The 25,919-nt window shown below is 46.8% G+C and overlaps 2 protein-coding genes across 2 annotated transcripts; both read right to left on the bottom strand.

Moving 5' to 3' along the window:
- Positions 1-210: 210 nt before the first annotated feature.
- On the bottom strand, positions 211-12,955 carry lmo4a (LIM domain only 4a). Its single transcript, XM_035389904.1, has 5 exons — positions 12,459-12,955; positions 4,628-4,885; positions 2,065-2,161; positions 1,492-1,650; positions 211-1,190 (listed from the first exon to the last, which is right to left on the bottom strand). Exons 2-5 carry the CDS (start codon positions 4,876-4,878, stop codon positions 1,182-1,184), a joined length of 516 nt encoding a protein of 171 aa, XP_035245795.1. The 5' UTR covers positions 4,879-4,885; positions 12,459-12,955; the 3' UTR covers positions 211-1,181.
- Positions 12,956-18,309: 5,354 nt separating this feature from the next.
- ccn1l1 (cellular communication network factor 1, like 1) lies at positions 18,310-24,003 on the bottom strand. Its single transcript, XM_035390378.1, has 5 exons — positions 23,558-24,003; positions 21,934-22,147; positions 20,673-21,008; positions 20,090-20,292; positions 18,310-19,706 (listed from the first exon to the last, which is right to left on the bottom strand). Exons 1-5 carry the CDS (start codon positions 23,603-23,605, stop codon positions 19,395-19,397), a joined length of 1,113 nt encoding a protein of 370 aa, XP_035246269.1. The 5' UTR covers positions 23,606-24,003; the 3' UTR covers positions 18,310-19,394.
- Between the last annotated feature and the right edge of the window lie 1,916 nt (positions 24,004-25,919).

Consider the following 25,919-nt stretch of genomic DNA (forward strand, 5'->3'; position numbering starts at 1 on the left):
AGAAATACAGAACAGGCTGGCTCATTATACCCCTTTCCCACTGAAGAGCTGGAACCAGGCTGGCTCATTATGCCCCTTTCACACTGTAGAGCTGGAACCAAACATGGAAATTTCTTTTGCATACAGACGTATGATCACATCACAATGTGTACTATTACACCATGCCAGTTATAGGTACTGAAATGTAATTCAAAAAAACTGGAAGCAAAATCCATTCCCATCAGGCTAATGTCTTTTAATTCTGTGGGTGGCATATGAAAGACTTCTAAACTTGTTTTACAATTGAGCAAAAGAGTATTGCACGAGAGAGAGTGAGATAATGATACATCCAGCTAAATGTCCTCAGGTATAAGAAACAGTAACTGCAGAAGAAGAGAAGCAAGTGTTAAGTGCTTTTGCTTAGCTGGCTGCACTGAAATCAGCAGGAATAGCACATAATGAACTGAACATTTCAGATGGAACAGAGTGAACTAAATAAGCTGAGTTAGCACAAAATGAGGCGGACGGGCGTCTCCATGGCACCGGAGGTGGACCTCCCTGCTTGCAAAGCGTTGTGTGAAGTCAAGTACGAGGGTATTCGGCTACAGGAGACAAAGTTCTGGCAGCACAGGGGTGCCATGTCTGTCTGAGCCTGCCCTTAGAACGACCTCAGCTCTCCCTGTGTGGCTTCCTCCACAGGGGCATTCTGGGATTTGTAGTTCCTTGACATGGTCTCCCAGGGGCATTAGAGCTTTGCTGGACTACATCTTAAGAGGATAATGCCTGTGTCAGTGATCGCATGAGCGCCCATGTGATCAGCAGCGCCGAATAAAAACGCTCTGTGCAGTTTCAGAAAACCTGGTCTGCCGTTTTTCAAGAAAGAGGAAAGCCCTGGCAAACCAGGCCCTTCTCAGCCCCTCACCTTCTGGGTTATGAACATGTGTACGTCTTCCTCATCATCAGTTTGGCCGTCACCATCAACATCGGCCTCATTGTCATCGTAATCTCTTCATCTGTATGAGATAATTAGATTTATGACTATATACTGTATAGCGATAAGACTTCAGGAGCCATCATGCCCTTGGAGATGGGGGCGGGGCGGCATATGTGTGTGTGTGTGTGTGTGTGTGGGGTGTGGGGTGGGGGGGGAAGGGGGGGGGCTTGTCGGGTAGGAGATGATCTTCGGACCCACTACAGCAACCTCAGCAGACCTAAACGAAGAGGGGACAGTGTCAGACACTGCATGTGCATAATAAAGCTCATTAAAATGGCCAGAAAAAATGTCCTCACAACACATGAAAGAATTCCCGGGGTCACTTTCCAAAAACGCAAGATGTGAGGCGCTTTACTTTACAATTAGCATCCAAAGCATCAATCCGAGTAATGAGATCATTTACCAACACGTATCCATCCTGTTTCCAGCACCCTATCGACTGACAAATGAAACTCGGTGACAGCTCTGCTCGGTCCTGTGATTGGCTGCCTGAGCCCTGGCCCCTCCCCCTCCCTCACCTTCTGGTCGGGCAGCAGCGCGCTGCTCTGCAGGTGGGGCAGGTGGCTGCTGACCAGCGCCCCGCCCGGCCGGTCGTGCTCGCAGAAGACGGCGCCGTTGACGTAGTGGAAGCGGTCTCCCGGGACCAGCCTGTTCCTGCAGGTGGCGCAGCTGAAGCACTGCAGCGGAGCGGGGACAGGCGAGAGCCAGGTCAGAGCAGGGCTGCGCAACTCCGGTCCTGCAGGGCCCGGTCCGCGTGCGGGTTTTCACTCCAACCAATTACCTTTTAGTTTTAGTCTAGACAGTTCTAGAAGTTATGCTGGTTCAACTCCTGTGCTGGAACACAATTTAAATCTCTAGGATACACAGTCTGCGGCTGCACCTGGTGCTTACACAAACGTCAGATCAAGAGGTGATTGAGCTAATTAAACAATTAAAAGAAGAAGTTGGCACAAAATCCCGAAATGGATCGGTCCTTGCCGTGCACACCTGGGTCAGAGACAGCTGCAGGTGATACAGGTAAGCCCCGTGGGGACGGGAACGGGTGAGCCGTGAAGTGGGTTACGGCTGTGTTGCGCTTTGCGCGGACTCACCTTGAGGTGGTACACGCTGCCCTGCGCCCGCATCACCATCTCGTTGGCGGGAATGGACTGACCACAGGCGCTGCAGGCACCGCTGTGTCCAAACAGCCTGCGGACAAACAGACCAAAACAAAAACAAATTAGAAAACCACAAAAACCATCAACCTCCTTGCTTTAAAGGGAAAATTCTGCCAATTTCATGAATATAAGCTATATATTGTTACTCATCTTTATTGTGGCAGTAATATATACCACATATAGCCAACATATATAATTCTTATGCTTTAAGTCAAATGTTTTTTTTGTTTTTTTTTTAACATTTCTGTCATACTTGGAAAAACCAGTCTTCAGATCCTGGTATTGTGTCTCAGCTGATTATGACCGAGAACAGAGAGGAGGCTGTGCTCCTTCTGGACAGGTCTGCCGGCCCTGGAAACGGACTCCCAGCAACGTGAGACTCGCACGTTCGCAAGACGAGTGGAAAAAGCATGCTGCAGTGAGTCGTGAGCAGGGGGGAGGTGTGGGGTACGGGGGTACTGGTGCCGCAGGCTCGATCCCACTCAGTCTGAGTAGCCAGTGGGCGGCACCGTTTGAGTAAACGAATCTCTCTGGCATCTGATCATCATTTGCAGAGGTATAGAGTTTCACTGGGCCAGAGGCGAAGGAAGCAGGAACACGCAAGTGTCAATTCACCTGCGCTCTGTTACAGTCTCACTGCAGAGTCCTCTTTTTTATTTTTTAAAGACTATGTTACACTGAGCTTAGAAGATCTTTCCTTTCCCTTGTGGCCCGAATTGACATTCTCTTCCAGGCCAACTCAGATAAGCACTCTTTAGCCTCTCTTCCCCTCTCTATACACCTGGACCTTACTGCAAGCAGTTAAACCACCGCCAGAGATTTTCTTTTTTTTTTTCTGTTAATGGGAAACCTGACTGCTGCTTTTAATCAAAGGAGATTTGGTTACATTTAATTTAGTGTGGCACCAACCGGACCCGTTTGACTGGTTCTCCTTCCCTCCCTCCCATCCTCTCTTCTCATCTCTGCCCTTCCCCCGCCCTCTCGCTCTCCCTCCTTCCCTATCGCTGTCCCAGTTCTGGCTGCACACCGTAATGAATTTTTGATCTTAATCCAAACAGTAATTTAATAAGAGGCGCCAGAGAGGAACTCTGCTCTCCCTAATTAATGTTCTGTCCCCTGCTTTAAGGCTGCTGCCTCTGTGGTGCACCAATAACTGAGGAGACCTTGTCCTTTTGTGCATTTTTAATATGCTGAAGTTTACACACACACACACACACACGTTAGCACTATCACACTCACACACCTGCTCACACACGTTAGCACTATCACACACGCACACACACACGCACGCACGCACGCACACACACACACACACAGAACTGCAGCTGCCCACCAGTGCTAATTGCGGTGAGCTGGGGTCATGGTCCGTGACATCATCAGTCAGTGCCACGGTTGAGTAAGCATGCTCTTATACATTGTCTCGGCCTTCAGGTTCATGTTTAATAAAGAAGAGGCCGCGATGACCTGTTCAGCGACACCAACACAGCGCTGGAGAGCAGTTTAAGCTGATCTCTGACCGCACTTCCTGTTCCTCCTCCCATTTCCAAACCAGGAACGTGCTATACAGGAACTTCTACCAATAAAAAAACATTTAACGGATTACAATTATAGTAATATTAACTAACAACTTTCTCAAAACCTCTCGAGAGAAATATCTCCATATCCCTCCTTGGTGTCAGTCCCACATCCCAAAATTCCCAGCTTCACACAAAAGAGATGATGGAAAGAACAAAGTGTTCAAAGGGAATTGGGGAGGGGGAGTGTTCCTAGCTAACACGGAAAAAGTCATCAAGGGTGATTAATTTCTCCAAACTGCATCGAGCGCTTGTAGCAGTGCTAGCAGTGTCGCAGTTCATAAGGCCACATAAGTTGTGCCTTTTCAGTAAATGCACACAAGAAATAAGGGGCTTTCCCAATGATATTTGCATGTGGCCAGTTACTGAATAATTCTTTGTCTTTGTTTGTTGTTCTTTTGGAACAAAATCCTTGGAACCATAAAAGATAAAAAGACACCTGGTAAGGAAAGATTTAAGCACTTTTCCATAAAATCGAAAATTAACATTACGTGGTTTACTTTTTGGCCCGAACGGCAATGGAAAATGTTTATTCCGTTCCCAGTTTTAATTTCCGTTTCCCGAAGCGGTTGTATTCCCTGGGCCTAGGTGGTCAAAATGTGTCATAAGATAATATGAGCCGAAAACATATTTGGACGATGCCCCGAGTGTTTCAGACCACATCTGTTACTATCACAGCTTTGTTTATTTCTTCGTAATTAGGGCTGAGTAAGCAGACTGCTGGTTCCCAGCTGTGCTCTGTGTGGAGCGACATGAAAGCACCACACCAAAGCACCTGGGTCCGATGCTTCCACTCTTCCACCACCGAGACAGCGGCAACATCCCTGCTTACAGACCACAGACAACAGGATAAAAGGACACGTCCACCCACTGCGTCCACCCACCGTGTCCACCCACTGTGTCCACCCACTGTGCCCCCCCACCTGATGTAGTCGTTCCTGCACAGGATCATGCCTCCCTTGCTGTAGCAGGTGGTGCCAATCTCGCCCAGCTGGGCCTGGCAGCAGGAGCACTTGAGGCAGCGCGTGTGCCAGTACGTTTCCATGGAGAAAAGCAGGAAGCGGTCGGCGATCCTGCCCCCGCACCCTCCGCACGACCTAGGGGGCGCGCCGCCGCCGCCGCCCCCTCCCCCGGCCACCGCCACCGACGCCGGCTCCACCCGGCTGTTCACCATCGCCAGCCTGCCAGGGAGAGAGGGGAGAGACGTCACTATTGGCTGAGGGTTAGAGACTGTACGGAGGGACAGTCTGTGATTGGTTCACTTCACACAGAGGTGGGGATGGAGAGACATCATTATTGGCTGAGGGACAGGGACTGTACGGAGGGGACAGTCTGTGATTGGTTCACTTCACACTGAGGTGGGGGTGGCGAGACGTAACCATTGACTGAGGGACAGGGACTCTATGGAGGGAACAGTCTGATTGATTCAGTCTGCTAGTCACCCAGACTCTCACCCTCTCTGTTACACAACACAGAGGACAGAGCCAGACTTAATGGACATAGTAGTACCCCCCCCCCCCCCCCCACACACACACACACAATATGCAGATCAAAACGCTGTGAGTACCTGAATTACACGGGAACAGAAGCAATCTTCTTCCCTATTTGCTCATCATCCTACCACACCTGGCCCCCAGGTAAGAACCCACTCTCTACTAGTAGCCCACAGACACTGCCAAATGGAACCACATAGGGTATATATATATATATATCTGAAATACTGCGCCTCAGAAACAAAGTTACTTCCATTACTAGCGAGCCATATTTCTGCATCAAGCAGAAGTGAGGGAAAATTTCATTTCCCAGAATGCACCTGTAACACATAACCAATGATCTAAACATGCAATCAATAAATGTGGCAGTATAAGAATGAGCATTTCATTAGTATAAATGAACCCAGCCTCTTTTTCCAGGTCAGAGTCAGGCTCCGGGGGGCTTTCTGCTACTTGGCAGAGTCAGTCAGGCTTCTGGCAAAGCCTGCATTTTATGTTTGAGTAAACAAATACAAAACGGCACTTTCAGTACAATAGGAATAACCACCAGGCTGTCTCTGGTTCTCATTTGCAACAATTATTTTCCCCTTTTGGAAATTTAAATTAATTTAGTGCGCCATTGGGGATATTCTCGTTTTAGCATCACGGTAACGAGCTCCAGACTCCAGCTCTCTGACTCAGCTCCGCCTCCTCGCAAGAGAATCTGGAAATTATACGACTCACGATAAAGGCCAACAAAAACAAAAACAGCAACAGAAGCAGCAACGGCGACGTTTGGACACAGTCCGTTTATCATTCAATATGTATTCAAACTACTTCAACTCTTCACATTTTCAAAAAACACTCCAGAAGAGCCTTTGGAATTTAAGTTACTAATCAAAAAATCTGAATCTGAAATCATTTTTCTCTGAATGCTATTCAAAATGCATTACTTTTTAAAATTTTTAGTAATCTTCAGATGATTTTACTGAAGTTTAAAGGGTTAAAATATTTCAGACAATTATTTGACCCGGGTCTGGTACAAAGGCAAGCAATGACACAGTGGCCCTGTTCACACGTATCATATACAGCAGACAAATCAGATGTCTGTATGTCAGAGAGGCTTACGTGTTGCCATCTGTTCACACTTGATCTGTTTTATTTTGTAAAAGGCAATCGGGCAGTCCGTCCTTCTTATGTACTGTTGCACTGGGATGAGATCACAGTACAGAAAGAGCCATGGTGAGGATTCAAACCCGCAGCCACACAAGGGACAAGTATACGGAATTAAAGTCGGCTGCCCTAAAGATCGTGCTATGCATATCCCCTAGAATAACCATAATACACACACAATCTTCCCACACTTACTTTTAGAAATGTGTATATTTGATTTGGTGCATTTTGAGAGTACATTTCCAGCTGTATAACAGGATATCCATGCAACTCCCACATGCCTATTATGGGATGTTCCTCGCCAGTGTAATTTTGTCAACAGAACTGCTGGTGTTTGCATTCAGTTCCAATCACAGAATCCAACCCAGACTACCTCCAGATGAAATTCTAACTGGACAAGTCCAGTCCACGTCTGGATTCCACTGTGTAGATGATCATCTAACATGACCCATGTTGTCAGGATTCATCAGGAAATGAGATACATTCTGCAGATAAAGGCCGGAGTGAAAGCAGCTAATGACAGCTGCTGGAAGCATCTCTGGAACTGGTGATAATTTCCCTCCATCTGACGGATCACTTTCCTCAGTTTTCCTTCAACGCCTTTCAGCGTCAAACTATTCTTTCCACCTGATGTTCTTTTTGAGGAAAAAAGCAACGGGAGTCAGAAAAGGTCCTCTGACTGACCTTTCTTCAAGACCTGGGTTAAATAATTATGCGTTTACAAATATTCCTACCCTTCGGAAAACCAATCATTTCACGGTCATTCATTTTAACATTCCACCACATAGTCTACTCATACTGTACTTTCTGGCTAGTAGCATGTTTCGTTAAATTCTCTGCTATCTCTTGGAGAGCTTTTCAAATTTTAACCAGGCGTCCGAAGAATTATAAGTATTTCAGGTATGCATTTGACCTTTGACCCAGGTGAGCTGTGCTCATTAAACAGCCCGTGCCCTGGGACTTCATCCCATGCCATCTCCTCCACTGGCCTGTTTCCCAGAGTAAACATTGCCTTTCGTGGCTGTGGGCCTCAGCCAGGATGCCATTTTGGCACAAATTTGATGATTACACAGATGTAAGGGGGTCACCCAGATCGCTAAACAAATTTGTGGATAACCGAGTTGGCGTTAGCCCCCGACCCCCATGCACACCCCCACAACCAACAAGCACAGCAGAGCCTCAGCAAGGTTCAAAGGTCACCAGTGAGCCTTCTCCAAGGAATTACTGATTCAAAGTTGCGAAGCAGAGTGTGTCTGCGTTTATGTGTGTATACACTTGTCTTTTCTCATCTCATCTGTAGCAGCTGGCAGGACGTGTCAATGCGGTGGAGGGTTAATGATATGTGGAGCTTGGCTAAAAGAGCAGTAGACCAGCTTGCCTCACAACCGTGCTCTGGTAAGGAAAGCCAGCCCTGTGAAGCCCCAATCCGCCCAACCAGTGACAGAGATCAGTCTATGTTCCTGTACTCCAAAACAGGAAGCTGTATCCCTGACCCTATAAACAAAGTAAAATAAATTATCCCAAGAAAGACAAGACCCACCCTATCAACCACCCCACTGTGCAAGGCCCCTAAATCAAATACCCCTGCTGGCTGTTTTTGCCTCTCCGCTGCCTCTAGAGTTGAATTTCCATCCCCACAGTCAATAACCAGTCACCTACATAAAACTACATTGATAGTCAAATGGCATGCTCCATACTGCTTTCGCCATAGCCTGGCTATAGCCTCGTGACTGATTTAATTTCTGTTGCGATTTCAATCCAAACACTGTACAGCGCAGAAGGCAGCAGGTGCACAAATAACCGAGGGAGTCAGAAATGTGTCCCTTTGAAACACTACGGCCAATTACAGGTCACTCCGCTGGGCGGGCGGCCACACTATGGCCAATTACGGGCCACTCCGCTGGGCGGCCAGCCACACTACGGCCAATTACGGGCCACTCCGCTGGGCGGCCAGCCATACTTGCCACTGCCAGAGCCTGGGTTCCATACACTAAGGATTAGTGTTTTTGTAACAGTGGTAGGTGCAGCAGGTCTGGACCCACTCCACACACCAAGAGGTACAATTAGCCTGCTGAGCTAAAGACCAAGGTCTGCAGCTAAGAGAACCCTCAAACTGCAGTCTAATTGCTTTTCCAGGGATGATGTCATATCCTGCAATTGACATTCATGTACCAACTCACATTTCAGAGCTCTGCTACACTTTTTACATTACTGCAACACTGTTAACGTGTCTGTCATCCAATGGCCCCAAGGCCCTGTTTTCATACACATTGGCACTACAAAAATATGTAACACAAAATATATGTTGTTTCGTGCACGTATGCATGCACACACATTGTACTTCCTATTCTTGTCATTATTAATTTAACAGTGATATAAATTCAAAGAGGTGGGAGGTAGGCTACTTGCTGTAAAAGTGTGAACCGATTTAAGGCTGCAGGGTGGCTCATCTTGTTAAGGCACCATTCAACTGCAAGGACAGGCCCCCACCGCCTCCACTTTCTAGTATCAAATCTCGGCTGTGACCGTCAGTCACGCAAGGCGATGTGCAACTACTAACCACAGAATCACCAAGGGTTAGGAGGGTTTCAGCATGACAGCGTCTCATCGCATAACCCGAGTGGTTGCTCGGGTGAACGAAAGTCCACCAGTGGAGCTTCACATGAAGTCTTCCTCCAACTCATGTCTGCATTCCAAATTGTGGGCAAAAGGGGAAAAACACTGTAAAACCATAATATAAAAATGTAAGCCAATTTGGGAGAGCTCGACAGTGTGCGAGTGCTGAGTCTACTGCGCCCTGGGCAATTAAGCACCATTCAATTAGTTCCTGGTAAATGGACTGCATTTATATAGCGCTTTTATCCAAAGCGCTTTACAATTGATGCCTCTCATTCACCAGAGCAGTTAGGGGTTAGGTGCCTGGCAGAGGAACATCAAATGACTTTATTAAATACAGACAGATGTCACTGTCATAGTGTCACTTGTACATTTCAGCGCATACTGCTTGGCTGTTTAATCCACCTATTTAAATGAACAACACACAGTCTCGGACGGCACGGTGGTGCAGCGGCAAGAAGGTCCTGGGTTCGATTCCGGCCTGGGCCTTTCTGTGCGGAGTTTGCCGTGACCGTGTGGGTATCCTCCGGGTACTCCGGTGTCCTCCCACAGGCAAAGGACATGCAGGTAGGCTAAAAGGAGACTCTTAATTGCCCATAGGTATGAGTGCGTGAGTGAATGGTGAATGGTGTACGTGGTAGATTGGCAGCCTGTCCAGGGGGTATTCCTGCCTCTTGCCCAATGCAAGATGGGAAAGGCTTCAGCACCCCCTGCGACCCTGTCCAGGATAAGCAGGCAAAGATAATGGATGGTCACGTTGTTTCCACTGAATGTGGGAGAGACTATTTCATCACTTGTGCTAGTAAACAAGTTTTACACATTGGCAGAAATACCACATTTTTATCAAGTTCATCAGAAACCGCACCACTTCCTGCTTAGAGAGGTAGTTCAGAGTATGCCGCGGGGCAGCCAATTTAGAACTTGAGTAAGATTTTCCTACTGCACACAAAAGGAAAAGGCCAATCAGATTCTACCATTACAGCTCCGTTGCAGAGCTGGTGTGATCCGTGTGCAGGCCGGGTTGATTCATAACCACTTCAGCACACCGCTCTGAGCTTCGGAACAATACAAGGTGATGTACTATAAAGGAGCCCTCGGGTAGTGAAGACACTGAGTAAAGTCAGAATCAGTCGATCAATAAGTCTGAGTTAGTCAGTGGGTCACAGCATGAGAAAATCAGAGTCAGAATGTCAGGGAGTGAGTCAGCGAGGGAGGGAGGGAGGGACACAACTGTCTCCTTGGCCGGCTCCTTCCACTAACAGCAGAATAGGATCACTGCTGATTATTAATTAAAGGTGAGCAGAATGTGCCAGAAACAAGGAGTCTTCCTCCCCTCTATACAGGATTTGCACTGTGCGTTCCATTCTGCTCACATGAAGACGGTTAACCTACTCCGCTCCCAGGATTGAAATGGAGGAGACTGAACCTTAACCCTTAACCTTTAGCCTTGCCTTTAATCCAATCACCGCACTCAATCTGTTGCCCTTTCGTCTTGCCCGATTAACAAGCATACCAATTATCTGAGTAATCCACACCCACTAGCAGGCAACTCCATTTCCCCTTAATTGCATTTCACGCTGTAAGAATTATTTTACTTCATGTCCAGTTAGAGGATATGAATAATAATTTTGCAAACCATAACCGCCCGTTACAGCAAAATGTGGATTAGGAACTCCATCTCTCTGTCCGGAACATATTTTTCCTGTTCCTCTTTAAACCAACCGCAGACACACAAACAGGCCCCCACAGAACTGCCTGAGCAAAGCACCACATCTCATTTTTCAGCTCAGTGTCCTGAATGTAAGCTAGCAGCAGCAAAACCATCACACAGATGTCTTACACCAAACAGCTGAAGATAAGCAGGGCTAGACTCTCTTGGTTCTGGACAGGGGAAAGCCCAAAAAATGAATAAATGAATCGGTTGCTTCTGTATGTTATGCTGCTCTGGGCCAAACAGCAGAGTCTAAAGTGACAGGCAAACTGTGCTCACAGCTACCACCAGCCTTCTTGAGGAAACACCAAAAATGATATTTTTATAACTATTTAATGCTATGACTAAAGGGTCTACCTGTTTGGTTGTCTTACTAGGAGTCACAATTTAAAAATTATCATGTAGACACAATTCTATCAGTGTAGGCTGCTAGACAAAACAGATATGTGATCTAGATAGCCTTTAAAATTTTCAGGTCACAACCTTTATCAATAAGCCCAGCCAAAACTGAAACAAAGTACTAGTCTCTACAAAAACATCATGCAAAGATTTAAGATCAGGCTGCATTGTCAGTTAAACGGATGCACATACTTCCCTATAAATGCATACCAAAAAATACCTAACATGGATGGTTAAGCAAGTTACGCAATAGTTCCCTAGACACCGTGAAATACATGAACATTACACACGTGATTTCACATTGTTCTTCATTAGCCTAAAACAAACCGAAATCCAGAGTTTGTATTTTGAAGAGGCTAGTGTGATATGGTCCTTAATAAGCAGTTAAGCAAAGTATTACCCAATTAGCGTTGACTATTTTTGTTAATCTGCTTTTCTTTTTCTTCTCAGGAGAAAAAGCACACAGTTTCTATGTTCAACATATTCTCTGTTCTTGTGGAAAAGCCTGCAAGCTTTAAGGTTAGGCTATCCTATCCTGGAAGTTTTAGCTGTCTGGTCTCGCTACTTTCTTTGTGTAATGCATTCAGATGATCTCAGCCAACATAGGCTAATAGACAGGGAATTGGGTTGTAATCACAGCATTAAACCCACTTTGGACCGCATGACATAATCCAAAGAACAACGATCCTCATCACGTTGTCTAAAACCTTTCTTTGCCCAGGCCCCGTGTCTATGATTTGGCTACTTCACAAAACATGTGATCTAAATCACGGCAATCGACATCGCTCCGCTTCCCCTTAAACTAACAAATAGCTCATTACACCCAGCGGAAAGGAAGTCGTTCGTAATTAAAACGAATTAGTATGACTGAACCATTAACAAACGCTATAAATAGGACCACTGCCACAAGGAGAAATGGCCAGACCCGTTGGCACCACGGCAGATTAGCAATATATCCTTCTATTTTAATAATGCGCTTGGGGGCTATAACTATAGGCACTGCCATTTCATTAAATCAGGTCTCGTTTTTTAATTAGCACTCAAGCGCACAACAGCCACTCGCCAGTAACGAGATAGCTCTGTGGTAAAATAGAATAAACTAGCTCAACAAGCATGTGATACATGAGTGGATTATACGTCCCTTTCGCAAGTCCACAACCTGGTTAGCAGGCTACATCCACCGTGAGTTCGTCACGGCGCAAAGTTACGCTGTTGTGCATTAGTTTAAGTTCACTGACATCCACGTGCCAGACACACAGCTCCTTGCCCATTTTCAACTTACTCCGGACAAATAATATACCTAAATCTACAACTGTGATTGACAAGCGTGGTAGTAACAGACTTAAGACTGAAAAAGGCTACTGAACAGGTGAAATAGCTCACCTTGCCGCTGAAAGAGGCTGATTTAAGTCACGATGAATTTAGCTTTGAAATCGGTCCACGAAAGTCCAAGAGTTCCAGCCCAGTGTTAAAATGTTCCAAACTGCAACTTGCAAATAAAGATGCGTAGAAGTAGGCTAGATCTTCTTATTCTGTGGAAAAGTGGAAACTTTACGGTATTTCCGAAGGCGGATTGTAGATCTCGGAGCATAACTACATACGTGACTATTTCTCATTCATTCTTATGATCGCGAATGACGACGTTACGGGCGCGAACGATGACAGTGAATGCGATATCGCGTAAGAAACGTGAAGCGGACACAAAAATGATCACTGGATTCATATGACGGTATCGGCTATGCTGGTGGATCACTACGTATGTTACAGATACACCTGTGATTTTTGTTTTTACTATCAGCTGATGGCGCACAGATGTCCACCGGGTGGAGGAGTATACCCACAGCCAAACTCTTGAATACGGTTTCTCTTCTCTTGGAGAGCGGAGCTTTAAACAAGTCCTTCGTGACGTGAAGGGGTGCAGCCCCCACAGCCACTGAACTGTGAGGGGGCGTGGCATCTGACAGGATGATCGATGTCTCTTTGAAGAACTCTTGTATCCCTATAGTGCCAGCATCAAATAAGGCCGTGAACAGATAACTCCCTTAAGTCATATAACTCCCTTAAATCAGATAACTCCATTAAGTCGAAGACGTTCCACTCCGTTGTATTTTTTTATTAGCTTTTAACTAACTTATTTTTAGAACCGCAGCTGCAAAGTAGGCTACCTTCATGGAGTAAGGTTTCCGTAATAAAGACGTCTGCTCAATTAGGTTGGCAGAATGCTTTGTCACGCTTGACAGGTGGAGACCGCGATTTCAAAACCATTAATCATTTTTTACAATAATATTGCCGTAACGGCAGATGCAAGTCAAATCAAAATGCTTGCATTTTGCATAAAAGACGATGTGGGTAATAGGCTAATAGCAGTTTTGGCAATTCATAGCTCTGTAATTCGTAAACAACTTTTTCGCCTAGCTTGATATTACATTTACATTGACCATTTACCTTTAGACCAACATTTAGCCTACCCAAGTAACAAAACAAGGCCAGCTTCACGCGAAAGGGCAATGCTCACGGAGGGGCAAGTGCAACCCGGGTATCCTGATCCATCAGCAGAGCCAGGGACCTCAATTCTGTGCCATTTGAACAACTGAACCAAACTGAAATGATATGACGTTCACATAGTTTACCACTAGATCTGTGTTTGCGTGCGCAACATTGTAGGCTACCCATATTAATGCAAGGGTATAACATACATTTAAAATAGCAAGATGAAACAAAGAACAAAGCACACACACACACAGCCGACACTCTTATATGGCCTTACTATCTCTTCAGCCACCTGAGAGAGTTTGTATGCATCGTGCGACAGCAGAAGGAACACGAGCATCTGGACGGCCACGAATGCCAAATGCCATCAACCAGTCCTAACTGCGCGAACACGCAACACATTAAAGGTAGGCTATTGGCTGAAATGTCCAAGAAACAGTGTCATTTCCAACAAATATTATTTTTTAAAATTTATTTAAGGAGCAAAGAATAATTACCTATATGGCGTCGACCTAGATTTTAAGTGTGTGTTCAATCAACTCTTATGAGTGGCCTACGTATGGTCCCTGTTGGACTCATACTCTAAGAGTTGAATTAACACAGGAGATTTTACTGTGTAGCCTAAAACTCATGGAGTAGGCATTACATAAACTATGTTCGAGTTAAATTAATAGTGCACATCTTACTGTGAGGAAATACTTTCCGTAATCACTGGTTACGTGTAGCCTGGACGATGTCTGCGCAGATTCCTGTCCTCGGCTGTAATTGAAGGGTTATAAATAGCTCTTTGGCTGTGCAACGGCCATACATTACTGCACCTGCAGATTTGGCATAGTGTCTGCACCGGACCCATGGCGGCCATGAGTGAGCTAATAAGGCTACCTCGTGACAACAAGCCGGCTGTGCCTACCCTTTCGAAAAAGGAAAATTCGAGAATTTTAACATCTGTCTTGCAACGGTCCTGCAAAGCGTTCCACAGCACTTACGAATTTCGTCGGACAGGGGTGGGGTTTGAAGGGGTGCTGCGCAAAATGTAGCCTACAACAAGGCTATAGGTGGAAAAATAGTTATGGATAGTTAAATACATGCAAAAAAAAAGAAAAAGCTATACAAAGAAAAGTGACTTCGAAATTGATACATTATTTAGGAGAGCTTTTTGAACAACCAATTTCCCTTTGAACAGCGGAGACATAAGCACAACTGGGCACCTAAAAGTAACCCTAGCACTCAAGGCCAAGTGCGGAGACGTAGTTATTAGTAGCCTACTTGTTACGAGTGCTGTTGTATCCTGTAAGATCCTGTTTAAGGTCCCGTTAAACCTTTTATATGCCTTACAGCCTATACACACATTAAAACCGAAAGATTCGACGATAACCCAAATTTGTGAGACATCTGATGTCAGTAGGCACGGTATTTGTTCTTTCATTTAACTTATTTTGTTGTTATATTGTTGGAGTCCAAGTTTGCTTGTGCTATGCAACGAAATTCTAAGTGATTGTATTGGGCGACATCTCGTGGAGAAAATGTAGCATTACAATTATTTAGAAGCGAAATTTTGGCATCACAGCAAATGTGGAAGCGACCGACCTATTTGGAATAACCGAGTATGGATCAAACATTACAGCATTGTGCAAAATGGTATCAATGAACCACACCTGTGCACCTGCATCGGTATCGGTAAACCAACGCAACTGCATTCATGCATTCCTCGTAGAGATATCACAAAGTAATCTGGTCACAGTCAAGGAAGATGATGTGACCAATGATCAGCCAATGATGCCTGCTGGCTGGTTCATGACTGTGATCATTTGAGTAAGTCAGTCTGTGAGCTAACGGAGTACTTTCTATTCTATTCTCTTTCCTTGTCTTCTAGTTACTGATTTGTGGGGAACTGGTCTCCATGACACTGTCCTGTTGTCAGTTGTGAGTAATTTACAAATGCAGGCTCTTTAGCTGTAGTCTCTTTGCGTTCTTCCTCCCAGGCTGGAATATTCTCTGCCCTTGTGCACTGCTGGTGGAACTACCTTCCCCACTCAGGAAGCCAGAATCACTGTCTGTTTTCTCTGAACACCATGCAATTAAATTTAATTGTACAGAATTCTATTTTAAATGCATCCTCTGCCAGTCTCCGCACCTTAAAGTGTCAGCTATATGTCTACATAATAAATTATAAATTGTCTCATGTAGAGATGTGTGCAGTTATTTTTAAATCTTTCTGTTTTAAAAAAGGCTTCAAAACCTCTTTGATGAGACGCAAGGAGGCACCACAGTCTGGCTAACCGCTAACGCTCACAGGATTTCTATCCAAATTCACCCATCCATAGAGAGTGTGTTTCCTGTGCGACAGCGCTGAAATTAGGAAAAGGCTTTCTTGAGGATACAAAGCTTCCCTTTAAATCCCATTTATTGCTGTATTTCTATGTATTTTTACATCAATATATTCTAGTGTGGGCTCCTGACTGGTTTATTCTGTGTGAAAGTTCTGGTGCCGAATTCAGATTTAGCCAGCCAGTCCTGGCTGTGTCTGTCAGCATGGCAGCACATAATTGGTCGTGGTGTTGTTTGGCGATGGAGGGGTTCGAGCTGCTGTTTCACAGTGCAACACCAGTGCACCTTCAGCCTGCCTGCACATGTTAGGAGGAAGCATCCCTCTCCTACCGAGCGTGTGTGAGCTGGTGGACAGCAGAGTGAATACGAGCAGCAGTTGGACATCGGGTGTCTTTTGCTAGATGTCAGGCGTCACGTCTGACTGATGTGCGACACGTCGAGCCACTTCGGATCGACTGTGGTTGAATGAATGTGAACAAAGAACCAGGGGCCAGACAGAGGGGGTTCCAGGGCAGGGCGGGGCCAGTTTCTGATTGGCCGCCTGAAGCGAAACGCTGTCGGGGGCGGGGATGGAGAGCGGTGGGGGTGTGGTGGGCTGGGGAGGTCAGGGTCATTAAACACTGACAGAAAAGGTGTGCAGGAGCCTTAGGGTATGTTTCTGCATCACACACATCTCCAGCCCAGTAACGCCGTTCCAGTTCCAGCAGGCGGTTGCCGACACACTTCCTCTTTCTTTCTCAGGCAGGTGCAGAGACTTGCGCACCACTGCTGCAAATATGGGCAGCACCTGCTCCCCCCGTCTGCTTCCTTCCTCTGCTGCCGTACTCTCCACCTCCGTGGCTGGATAACCCTTAGCCCCCTCCTGTTGCCTTTGCCCTTCCATCTGGATGAAGCCTTTTATAGGCAGCGACCAACTTGGTGACAATACGGACAAGATGAGGAAGAGTCAGTTCTATGGCAATTCGGTCAAATTTCATGCATTCACATATTATGGGAATATACTTGGGGAACATTTATGGACACATTCTTTCATTTTGTGAATTTCATTTCAATTCGGTTCCCTGACCTGACTGGACAGAAATGGAACAGATCCTTGAACCGCTGATATACTGTTTACCAGAATGCAGCATTCCAGTTAGAAAAGGAACTGCCAGGTAGGTAGTCACGGTAACCATACTTACTGCTCATGGCCAACATGCCAGAGGGCTGGATTCTGACCTGAAGCTTTCCAGGCTGCAGTGTGGTTGTGGAGCTCTCTCTGTGCTGTGTGTGTGTGTGTGTGTGTGTGTGTGTGTGTGTGTGAGGAGCGCAGGCCTGCAGGTTTATGGGAAACCCGCGTAATTGTGCCTTTTAAAAGGGCGGAAAAAACTTTCTTTCACACGGGCACACAGGATAAGCACGTGACGTAGGTTAGCAGGAGTGAACCGGTCACCCCTGCAATGTTTTGGTGCTCTTGAATACGCCCTAGTGTTTTCCCAGACTGCCGAGGGTTGGTGACGGGGGTGGGGGGGCGAACGGGCCGCGTGGGTATAGGGTTGGAAGGGTGGTTGGGGGGTAGTGTGGAATTTGTGATGTCGCCGCGATGTTTGCCCTGTTGAGCCAGGTCGAGGAGAGGGGGTGTACAATCCTGAATGGGGGGGGGGGGGGCTGGATTTGGACTGCAGCTGGATCACAATTCAGGACAGAAGCCAAGAGCACAGAACCTCACCCCTCTGTCCACCTGGAAAAAAAAGTAGAGGCCAGCAATGGGAGTGACTGCTGGTCTGGCGGGGCCTAGTGCACCATTTTCTTTTTTGATTGAAAGTGCTTCAGAACTGCTGACAGCATGGGGGTGGATCCACACCACGCATTCGCAGCTAAACTAGCGCAGATGTTAGCATTGAAATGCATGAGATTTTTGGAGCTGGGCATGTGAGCGTGAGCGTGGTTCTAAATGCGCTCGTCTCATGCCCGACACTTGAGGCCTGTGTTGCCAGGGGATACGGAGGCTTCGTTAACCTCGTGTGGTTACCACATGGACAAAGCTAATCAAGACTTTGAAAATGGAAAAGGACTTCACATACGCACAACTAAACTGTGATTGGCTCCAACGAGCTGCACATCACTGACAACATATGAAATAGCTCCACCCGTTTTAGAATTCACACAGCCTTGCTCCCTCCTCATCAGCCAACAGCTGTCATAAGAATGTAAGAAAATGAGGAAAAGTAATGATGTGAACGGATCATTCAGCCAATCGATTTGGCAGATTCTTAGTTGGGGGCTTTTGAGCTTCATGACTGTGGTGGGTGCTTAATGCAGGCCTATAAGGTGCCCGATGTGCTCCCTCAAATTTTTTTTAAAGAGGACATTAACACTGAAAGAATGTTTAAAAATAAGTTTAATTAAACAAAATAGAAGTCTTAAATATACAAATTACAATTTTTACAAAATGAAAACGTTCCAGTTATCTGTTCAGTACCTAATACACACCTCAAAAAATGAAGTAAACCCTCAAAAACTTTCTCTCCACAAAAAGTGAAGTACAAAAAACACATATGTACATGTGTATATACACAGGCATACAAACACACACACACACAAACACACACACACACACGCACTTCCATACTGTTCAACGTACGATGTTCAAGCCAGGTAAATACATATATTCAGATACATTTTCATATACAGTTGAATCACTGAACAGGTGGAGAAGAACCCCGCTATGCTTACACACCTTCTCTCCCCCATTCACATGTCCAAGTTACCAGGGCCAATTAGGAAACTGATGTACAGCAGGGAACTAAAGTGCAAGCAAAAGGGCTCATTCCAATCGCTTATTTTCACTCCTTGCATCCTTTTCTCACTCCTTAGCTCCACCCAACGGAGGATGCAAGGAAAGGACATGGGGACGGAGGAATCGAGGAAAGATGTATACGGCAAATGGAAGGTCCTTGCTCTTTCAAGCGTCAGTTTGAAGCCACGTCACTTAGAGATGTGGACAGGTGGATCCGCAGGTCGGCCGTTTGTGTATCAGGCATCCTGGAAATACTTCCCCCAAAAACATTTCTGCAGTGAGGATGCACTCGTGTGTCCTCACTGAAGTATCCTCCGGAGGCCTCCTAGCTCCTTGCTTCTCCAGGGAGCAGTTAATGGATTGGAATGTCCTCAAAGATGGCGGACCTCAAACGATTTCCGGGTCGGTTGACGGAGACAAGGACGAATATAATAAGTGACTGGAATGAGCCCAAAGTTTTGCATTCCAGCTGGAATGGAGGCCCGCTGAAGTACAGCGGGACACAGCAGGTAAACTGATGAGGGCCTCCTGCTGGTTCGGAGGGGACACTGCACTGTGTGGTTCAGGGGGTCAGCCTAGGGATTGCTATGGTGTGGGTGGAGGGGGGGATTTGGGGATAATGGACCCCACCCCTACCAGAGTCAGTCAAACAACCAACCGCAACCCCGCAGCCACAGTCCCTCCCGCCCCAGGAGGTGTGGCCATGGGGAGGAGTGGCGAGCTCAGCGCTGGAAGGTGTGGATGTCGCTGTGCGGGCTGGCAGACGGCGGCCGGCGGGCATCTCCGTGGCAGCGGTCGCCGTGGCGACGGCTGCAGCTGCAGCGCTGGATCCACATGACGCCGCGGGTGAAGCTGTCGCCGGCGGGGCAGTGGAAGCGGAGGCGCACGGTGCGTGACTGCGACGGCCAGCAGCACCGCCCGTCCGCGCAGGACCCGCACGAGCGCGGCCGGTACCGCCTGGCCGTGGAGCAGCCCGCGAAGTGGATCCGCACCCGCCTCTCCGGCCGCACCGTCCGCTGACACTTCTTCCCTTTCTGAGAGGGGGGGAGACAGACAGAGAAGAGCGTTAGAAAGAAGTTAGGACTTACAACTGATACTCAGCTCCTGTGTTCCTGTTCCATCCTCTCAACTACTTTGCTTCTTAACCATGGAAGATTCCGGTTGGTAACAGTGCTATAGTGCAGGTTATATTGCAGAATGTCCATTGCCACAGTATTTCAGTCAGTCAGAGAATTTTTAGAAGATCAAAATGGAATGTTTCAGCTTCAACAGTAGAGGACCAAAACTTTTAATGTTTGGAACATTATGAGCTTTGAGAGTAACTGGTGGCGTCTGTAGAATGTGATTGCAACATGGCTGAGCGGTCAGTCATGAGGGCAGTGCCATGGCTTGCGGCCGGAACATTCTGCCATCTTACCCGGAGGGGCGGGGCCAGGGCGAGGTCACACTGCCGGATCTGGCACAGCCGCGTCTCCCTGACCAGCCGGCAGTCTGCGTTGCTATTGGTGACCCGGCTGGACACGCCCATCCCGCAGGTGGCAGAGCACGGGGTCCAGTCGGTGGTCTGCGGGAAGCACTTGGATGTGACCAGACCATGTGACTCAGAGAGAGACATCCAATCTGTGGAACAAACACAGGGACAGCTGTGAGAGACCGATACAAGTGCAGGTAGAAGGTGAGGTGAGAGGTGTGTGGATGTGTGTAGAAGGTAAGGTGAGGTTTGTGAAGTTTGAAACATTTTTGCCCTCATGAATTGTCTTTTTATTCCATAGTATAGTACTTTGAATACTGCTTGTTTCCTTGTGTGACTGGTGAGCTATGGGGTCAATTGCAGCTTGCTTAACAGGAGTTTAAACCTGTGGTTTAAAGCTGAAAGCCACAGAACTGCATTACAACTGTAACAGCTATCCAAATCTGTGCCATTAGGCTTAGCCGATCCAGCTGTAATGCAGGCCCGTGGTCCAGGGGTTCCCCGTGTGGGGAGCGCAGGTGACCCGTACCTCGCGGGATGGCGGTGCTGGCCCTGTGGGGGGCGAAGGCCAGGAGCAGCTCGTTCCCGGTGGGGTCGGGGTGTCGGTTGGGGCGGGGAGGGGGCGTGTCCTCGCTGATGTGGTTGGGGTCGTCGCAGAGCCACTGCTCGCAGCAGCCCCCGGGGGGGCGGGCCAGGCGGGGGCTGGCGCAGCGCCAGTTGGGCAGGGGCACCCGGTAGGGGCAGACGGGCATGCAGCCCACCACCCCGTCCATGCAGCTGCACTGGTGCTGGCAGCTGGGCTGGAAGTCCTCCCCGTGCTGGTACACGCGCCCGTTCAGCTCGCAGGGACGGCCCTGGTCTTCAGCTGCAGGGGGCGACAGAGAGCAGCCCTGTCAGCACCGTGCAATCTTAGCTTTCAAACCACTTCATTAAATTTGCTTTACTTTGTTACTGGAACATCAGGACAAAACACACTGCTGTTAGACTAGATATCCTAGATTAACCAGATGGCCAGCTTTCTATTCTTTACTGAAAGTTCTGTCTCTATTTGATGCATCCTGTGAATTTTCTTGAAATGGCATAACTATTGGATGTTCTGCTCATGAGAATCCATCCATCCATTCTCTATACCCGTTTATTCCTGGTCAGGGTTGCAGGGGGTCCTGGAGCCTATCCCGGCATGCTTTGGGTGAGAGGCAGGAATACACCCTGGACAGTTCACCAAACCATTGCTAGGGCACACACACCATTCTCTCACACACTCATACCTAGGGGCAATTTAGACTCCTCACTTAACCTAACCTGCATGTCTTTTGACTGTGGGAGGAAACTGGAGTACCCAGAGGAAACCCACGCAGACACGAGAGAACATGCAAACTCTACACTAAAAGGCCCCGGCTGGGATTAGAACCTTCTCATGAGTGTGCCTCTTTAATAAATATCCAAGAACTGCAATGTACTTAGCACCAGAAACTCCAACAAGGGTAAGTAAGGTAGAGAAGGTCTAAAGGAATACAGGAGCTGACCATCTGGTAGTGATAGAGCACCTACTATGTTGTTCACACACAGCTTAGATCAGAGATACTGAAATCTGGCCCTGGATGTCAGTAGTGCTGTTTCATTATCATTCTTCAATTGGGGAATGATAGATCTGGGATCTTGAGACATCTGGCCAATCAGTGACCTTAATCAGTCAAGTCACAGTCAGATACAAAAGAACACAGCAGAACTCCTGGTATTGAAAATCAGACTTGAATATCTACAGCCTTTGTGAGGGTGATGGCTTTCACCTCGACACAGCCCGCGTGCAGGGTCTCCTCCGGCCCCTAGGTGGCAGCGCAGGCCCTTGATGTGGTCACAAGGCAGCGTCAGGCTGCAGTCCTGGTTATACTGGCTGGCGCACACCTTGCAGCAGCCACAGCCGTCTGTCACCGCGCTGACCCCCAGCGGGCAGGAGGGAGGGGAGGCTGGGCAGGAGCACACGAGTGGGCAACCAGCCTCCACCTGGGAAACAGGAAGCAGGAAGTGGGGGGAGGGCAACAGGAAGTAAAAACAATAATAATTAGTTATTTATACTACTACTACTACTATAATAATAATAATAATAATAATAATAATAATAATGATAATGTTTTATTTATAAAGCACTTTTCATACAAGATCTCTGAGCAGGGCATGTGCCTGAAGCAAGCCCAAGAGACAAAAGCAGACACAAGACCTAGAACATGGAGGTGCCTGATAGCCATGTGAAAGCCTGTGTAAGTATATGATAGCCATGTTGCTGTACGCACACATCTCCAAATCATGACATCATAGAGTGGCGGACAGGGAGGAGCTGGATGTAGCCCATCTCCCATGACAACAAGGGCTTTACACAATATATATACACAGATAAACAGACAAACCGATAAAATCCCCATATATAAACAAATATAAGTCCATTGCTCAAGAGTAATTTTCATATTCTCTGCTCATCATATAGATTTTATGCAATTGAAAACTTTCTTCAAAATTTAAAAATGTGCGTGAAAACGTTATTGCAACCCTATGTTGAGTGCCTGATATGGTACGAACTGAAAGGTTGGCTGAACTGCCGTTAAAAAGCAAAAATAAACAAGCTGCTGCATAAGGCTCCCCATGTTCACACAGCCATCACTGTGCTAGAAGATCTGCAACTTGGACAGAAAAGTTTTCTTTTTCTTTTTTTTTCAAGTGAAGTTCTCACAGGGCGCAAAGAGCTGTATTGATCTGAGGTGAACATAGCTGGGTAAAAGAGACCCTTGTCCGCATGGTCAAACATCAGGCTGCTCATAATATAATGAATAACAGCATGTGTGTATAGGAGACCATGCCAGTAGCACATACAGACAGCGACATACATCATAATAATAATAATAATAATAATAATTTATTTCTTATCCAGAGCAACTTAGCTCTGGATAAGAACAGCTTGCTCTATTTTACATTCAAACCATTTACACAATTAGATATGTCCTGAAGCAGTTCAGGCAAAGCACCTCGTTCACTGTATCCTCTGGGATGCAATGGCAGTGCCTCACCTGGGAATCAAAACCGCAGCCTCTGACTTACGAGCCCAGCTCTTCAACATTATACTGCGCTGTCACTCTACAGCGACGGGTCCAAGGACAAAAGCATCAAAGAGTGGCAATGCCAGTGCCTAAAGATTCAACCCTGCAACCACCTGGACGTAAGCCCAGTTCCTACAACCCACCACTGAGCTGTTCCAACATGCTGAGAGGGTGATGTGTGCGCCTGGGGACGCAATTTCAGCCACACAGTTTTGGGGAAACAATAAGGAGATCTGCAGTTCAGACAGACAGACAGACATGCAGACAGACAGACAGACAGGAGAAAGAGAGACACGTGTGCATCCCCAGGTTCTTAAAAACTCACCGTCAGAGCAGCGCAGCAGAGGACAACCAGAAAACAAGCAGAAAACATGACCCCTATGCTGTGTCCCCCTCAGAGAGAGAGAAAAAGACTCCAAACACCACCAACAGCGACCCTGCCGTGGGTAAGAGAGCTAGCTGGCGGATGGTGATGGCTGAAGGACTAGCTGGCGGCTGAAGTCCCGAATCTCGTTTTTCTGTCAATCCAAAAGAGGAGTCCGTCCGTCCCGCCGTGCGTCTGTCTGTCTGTCTGCAGCTGGTGCGTTGGTCCGTGGAGGAGTACGGCAGTGTGGTGTTCTCTCTCTCTCTCTTTCTCTGCTCTCTCCTGAGGAGCTGACTGTGGTTTGGCTTCATTGAGAAATCCCCCCTCCGGCACCCTGTCTTATAGGGGCTGTCAGACAACCCCCCTCTGACATCACCGCCCCTCTCAGACGGAAGGGGGAGGGGGTACGCACAGAGAGACTGATGGGGGCTGGGGAAAGTAAGACAGACTTTTTTTTTGGGGGGGGGGGAGCTGTCAAAAAAGAGAGGGTGAGAAGGAATGGAAATAAATCCAACCAAGAGAGAATTTCTTTACAATTTTACATCTAAAACTGTTAACTTCGATCATCCAGAAGGATGTTTATGCCATGTTTTGTGGCAACTGATCATTTAAATTAATAGTTGAACTGAAAAAATGATGTGATGCCATGATGTGGGAATTTTATTTTTTATTTATAAAGTGTCTTTCTAACCTCAAGATTGTCATACAAAAACATCAGAAACACAAAATAAAGACAAATCAGAGCAACAATGTTAGTGTGATGTTATTTCTTTGGTGCCTACTGTTTTAAGAACTTGTGAAACACTTGCTTATTTGGTTTCCAATGATCTGTGGCAATTGGGAGCCACTATATGCCGGACGATTCTGTATGTATGTTAATACAGCTCAAACAATTCACTTTGCAAAAAGTAATGCAAACAAATAGAAACATCGTAATTAAAAAAAAAAAAAAACTCCTCTGCAATGTGTTTATTACAACTGGGGACACGTCATAATAATGTGATAATGTATGCAGCTATCATTTGATGGTAGTTATTTTGAAATATGGCTTATAAAACTTCTAATTGCCCAACATTTGACATTTGCCATGATACACGATCTGCAGTATTCTGTTCTGACTGGTTATGTCAGTTGTCATGTTTACGATGGCATCACGGAGGCTATACAGTGCAGATTTCCAGTTAAAGGGTTGCCAAATTTTGTGTTTGCCTGGGAGCAGCAACAGGAAGTGCTGTACATTCGCGTGACCGTCTGGAGTGACTTGCCAAAAAAGTTCCATGATTAAGTATCCCATTCCCAAGTCGCACGGTGAACCCAGGTGTGGTTAACTCCAGCCAAACTGAGGCCGATTCAGTGGGCAGAACATTCTGTTACGCGCAGAACATTCCGTCTCGTGAGCGGGAAGGTCAATGAACAGCGTTTTGCAACAATTCTTGGGATATGTTTCACGAGCGATGTTTCGCGGGAGCTGGAATGTTCAAGCTCCGCTGGGCTGGTTGGCAAGGTAACAATGCACGCTGCACACGACCATCCGCAACCGGCTGCCATATCTGCAGAAGACCGGCAACCGGATGCTTAGGTGACATTTTGGTGCTCTTACAGGTGCCCAAGGTGTGGTCGTGGTGAGGGTGTACGCAGGTAGTCCAGGAGTGGGAGGTTGTGTAGGCTCGAGTTGCCAGGTAAAACACCCTGGCAGAACTTTTATAAAATTATTCCTGTGTGATGAAGGCTTTAGGGGGTTCATAGTGGGAATAGAAGTATATCTTATGGGAAAAGGGAAGTGTAATAGTGTGTGTGTGTGTGCGCGTGTACTATGGGGACACTTCTGCTCCATTTCATTGTGTTTGTTGTGCATGTGTTTGTATGTAAATGTGTTTGTTAAAGAAAGGGGGGGGGGGGGGGTTGGGGGGTGACAGCACTGACTGCCATTCTGTGGCTTGCCTCCCAGAGGCCACTGAAGAAAAGCAAGGTTTCCCCTCACCCCAAATCATGTTTGCCTTCATGATTACTAAGCAAGTAATGGAAGCACCTCTAAAAAAAGACAGTACTTTTAAGGCAGCTGGAACAAAGATGAAAAGGTTTACATGAATAACTGAAATCTCAGAGTGCTGGGATTAACCACAACATTGCTATAAACCCCAGTATCCTGACATTCCTTCCATTCATGCCTGAGCGAGATTTAAAAAAGAAAAAACACACAAAATGTTCCCACTGCCATCACACTTGTGTTAAAAAACCAGCGCGAGCACAGAAAGCAGGTACGTGCGGTTTTGGGTGCACCGTGCTGTGAAACGCAGGAAGCGCAATTTACTGCGTATCATTC

This window comes from Anguilla anguilla, chromosome 14 (assembly GCF_013347855.1).
Source record: "Anguilla anguilla isolate fAngAng1 chromosome 14, fAngAng1.pri, whole genome shotgun sequence".
Taxonomy (NCBI): domain Eukaryota; kingdom Metazoa; phylum Chordata; class Actinopteri; order Anguilliformes; family Anguillidae; genus Anguilla; species Anguilla anguilla.

Excerpts from the sequence above, each read along its gene's own strand:
- lmo4a (XM_035389904.1), bottom strand. The coding sequence starts at position 4,878 with ATGGTGAACAGCCGGGTGGAGCCGGCGTCGGTGGCGGTGGCCGGGGGA. Across the intron at positions 2,162-4,627 it reads TGCAGGAACGACTACATCAG|GCTGTTTGGACACAGCGGTG; the intron begins GTGGGGGGGCAC and ends GTTTGTCCGCAG. Across the intron at positions 1,651-2,064 it reads GCAGCGTGTACCACCTCAAG|TGCTTCAGCTGCGCCACCTG; the intron begins GTGAGTCCGCGC and ends GCTCCGCTGCAG.
- ccn1l1 (XM_035390378.1), bottom strand. The coding sequence starts at position 23,605 with ATGTTTTCTGCTTGTTTTCTGGTTGTCCTCTGCTGCGCTGCTCTGACG. Across the intron at positions 22,148-23,557 it reads TCTGCTGCGCTGCTCTGACG|GTGGAGGCTGGTTGCCCACT; the intron begins GTGAGTTTTTAA and ends CCTGTTTCCCAG. Across the intron at positions 20,293-20,672 it reads CAGCACCGCCATCCCGCGAG|ATTGGATGTCTCTCTCTGAG; the intron begins GTACGGGTCACC and ends TTTGTTCCACAG.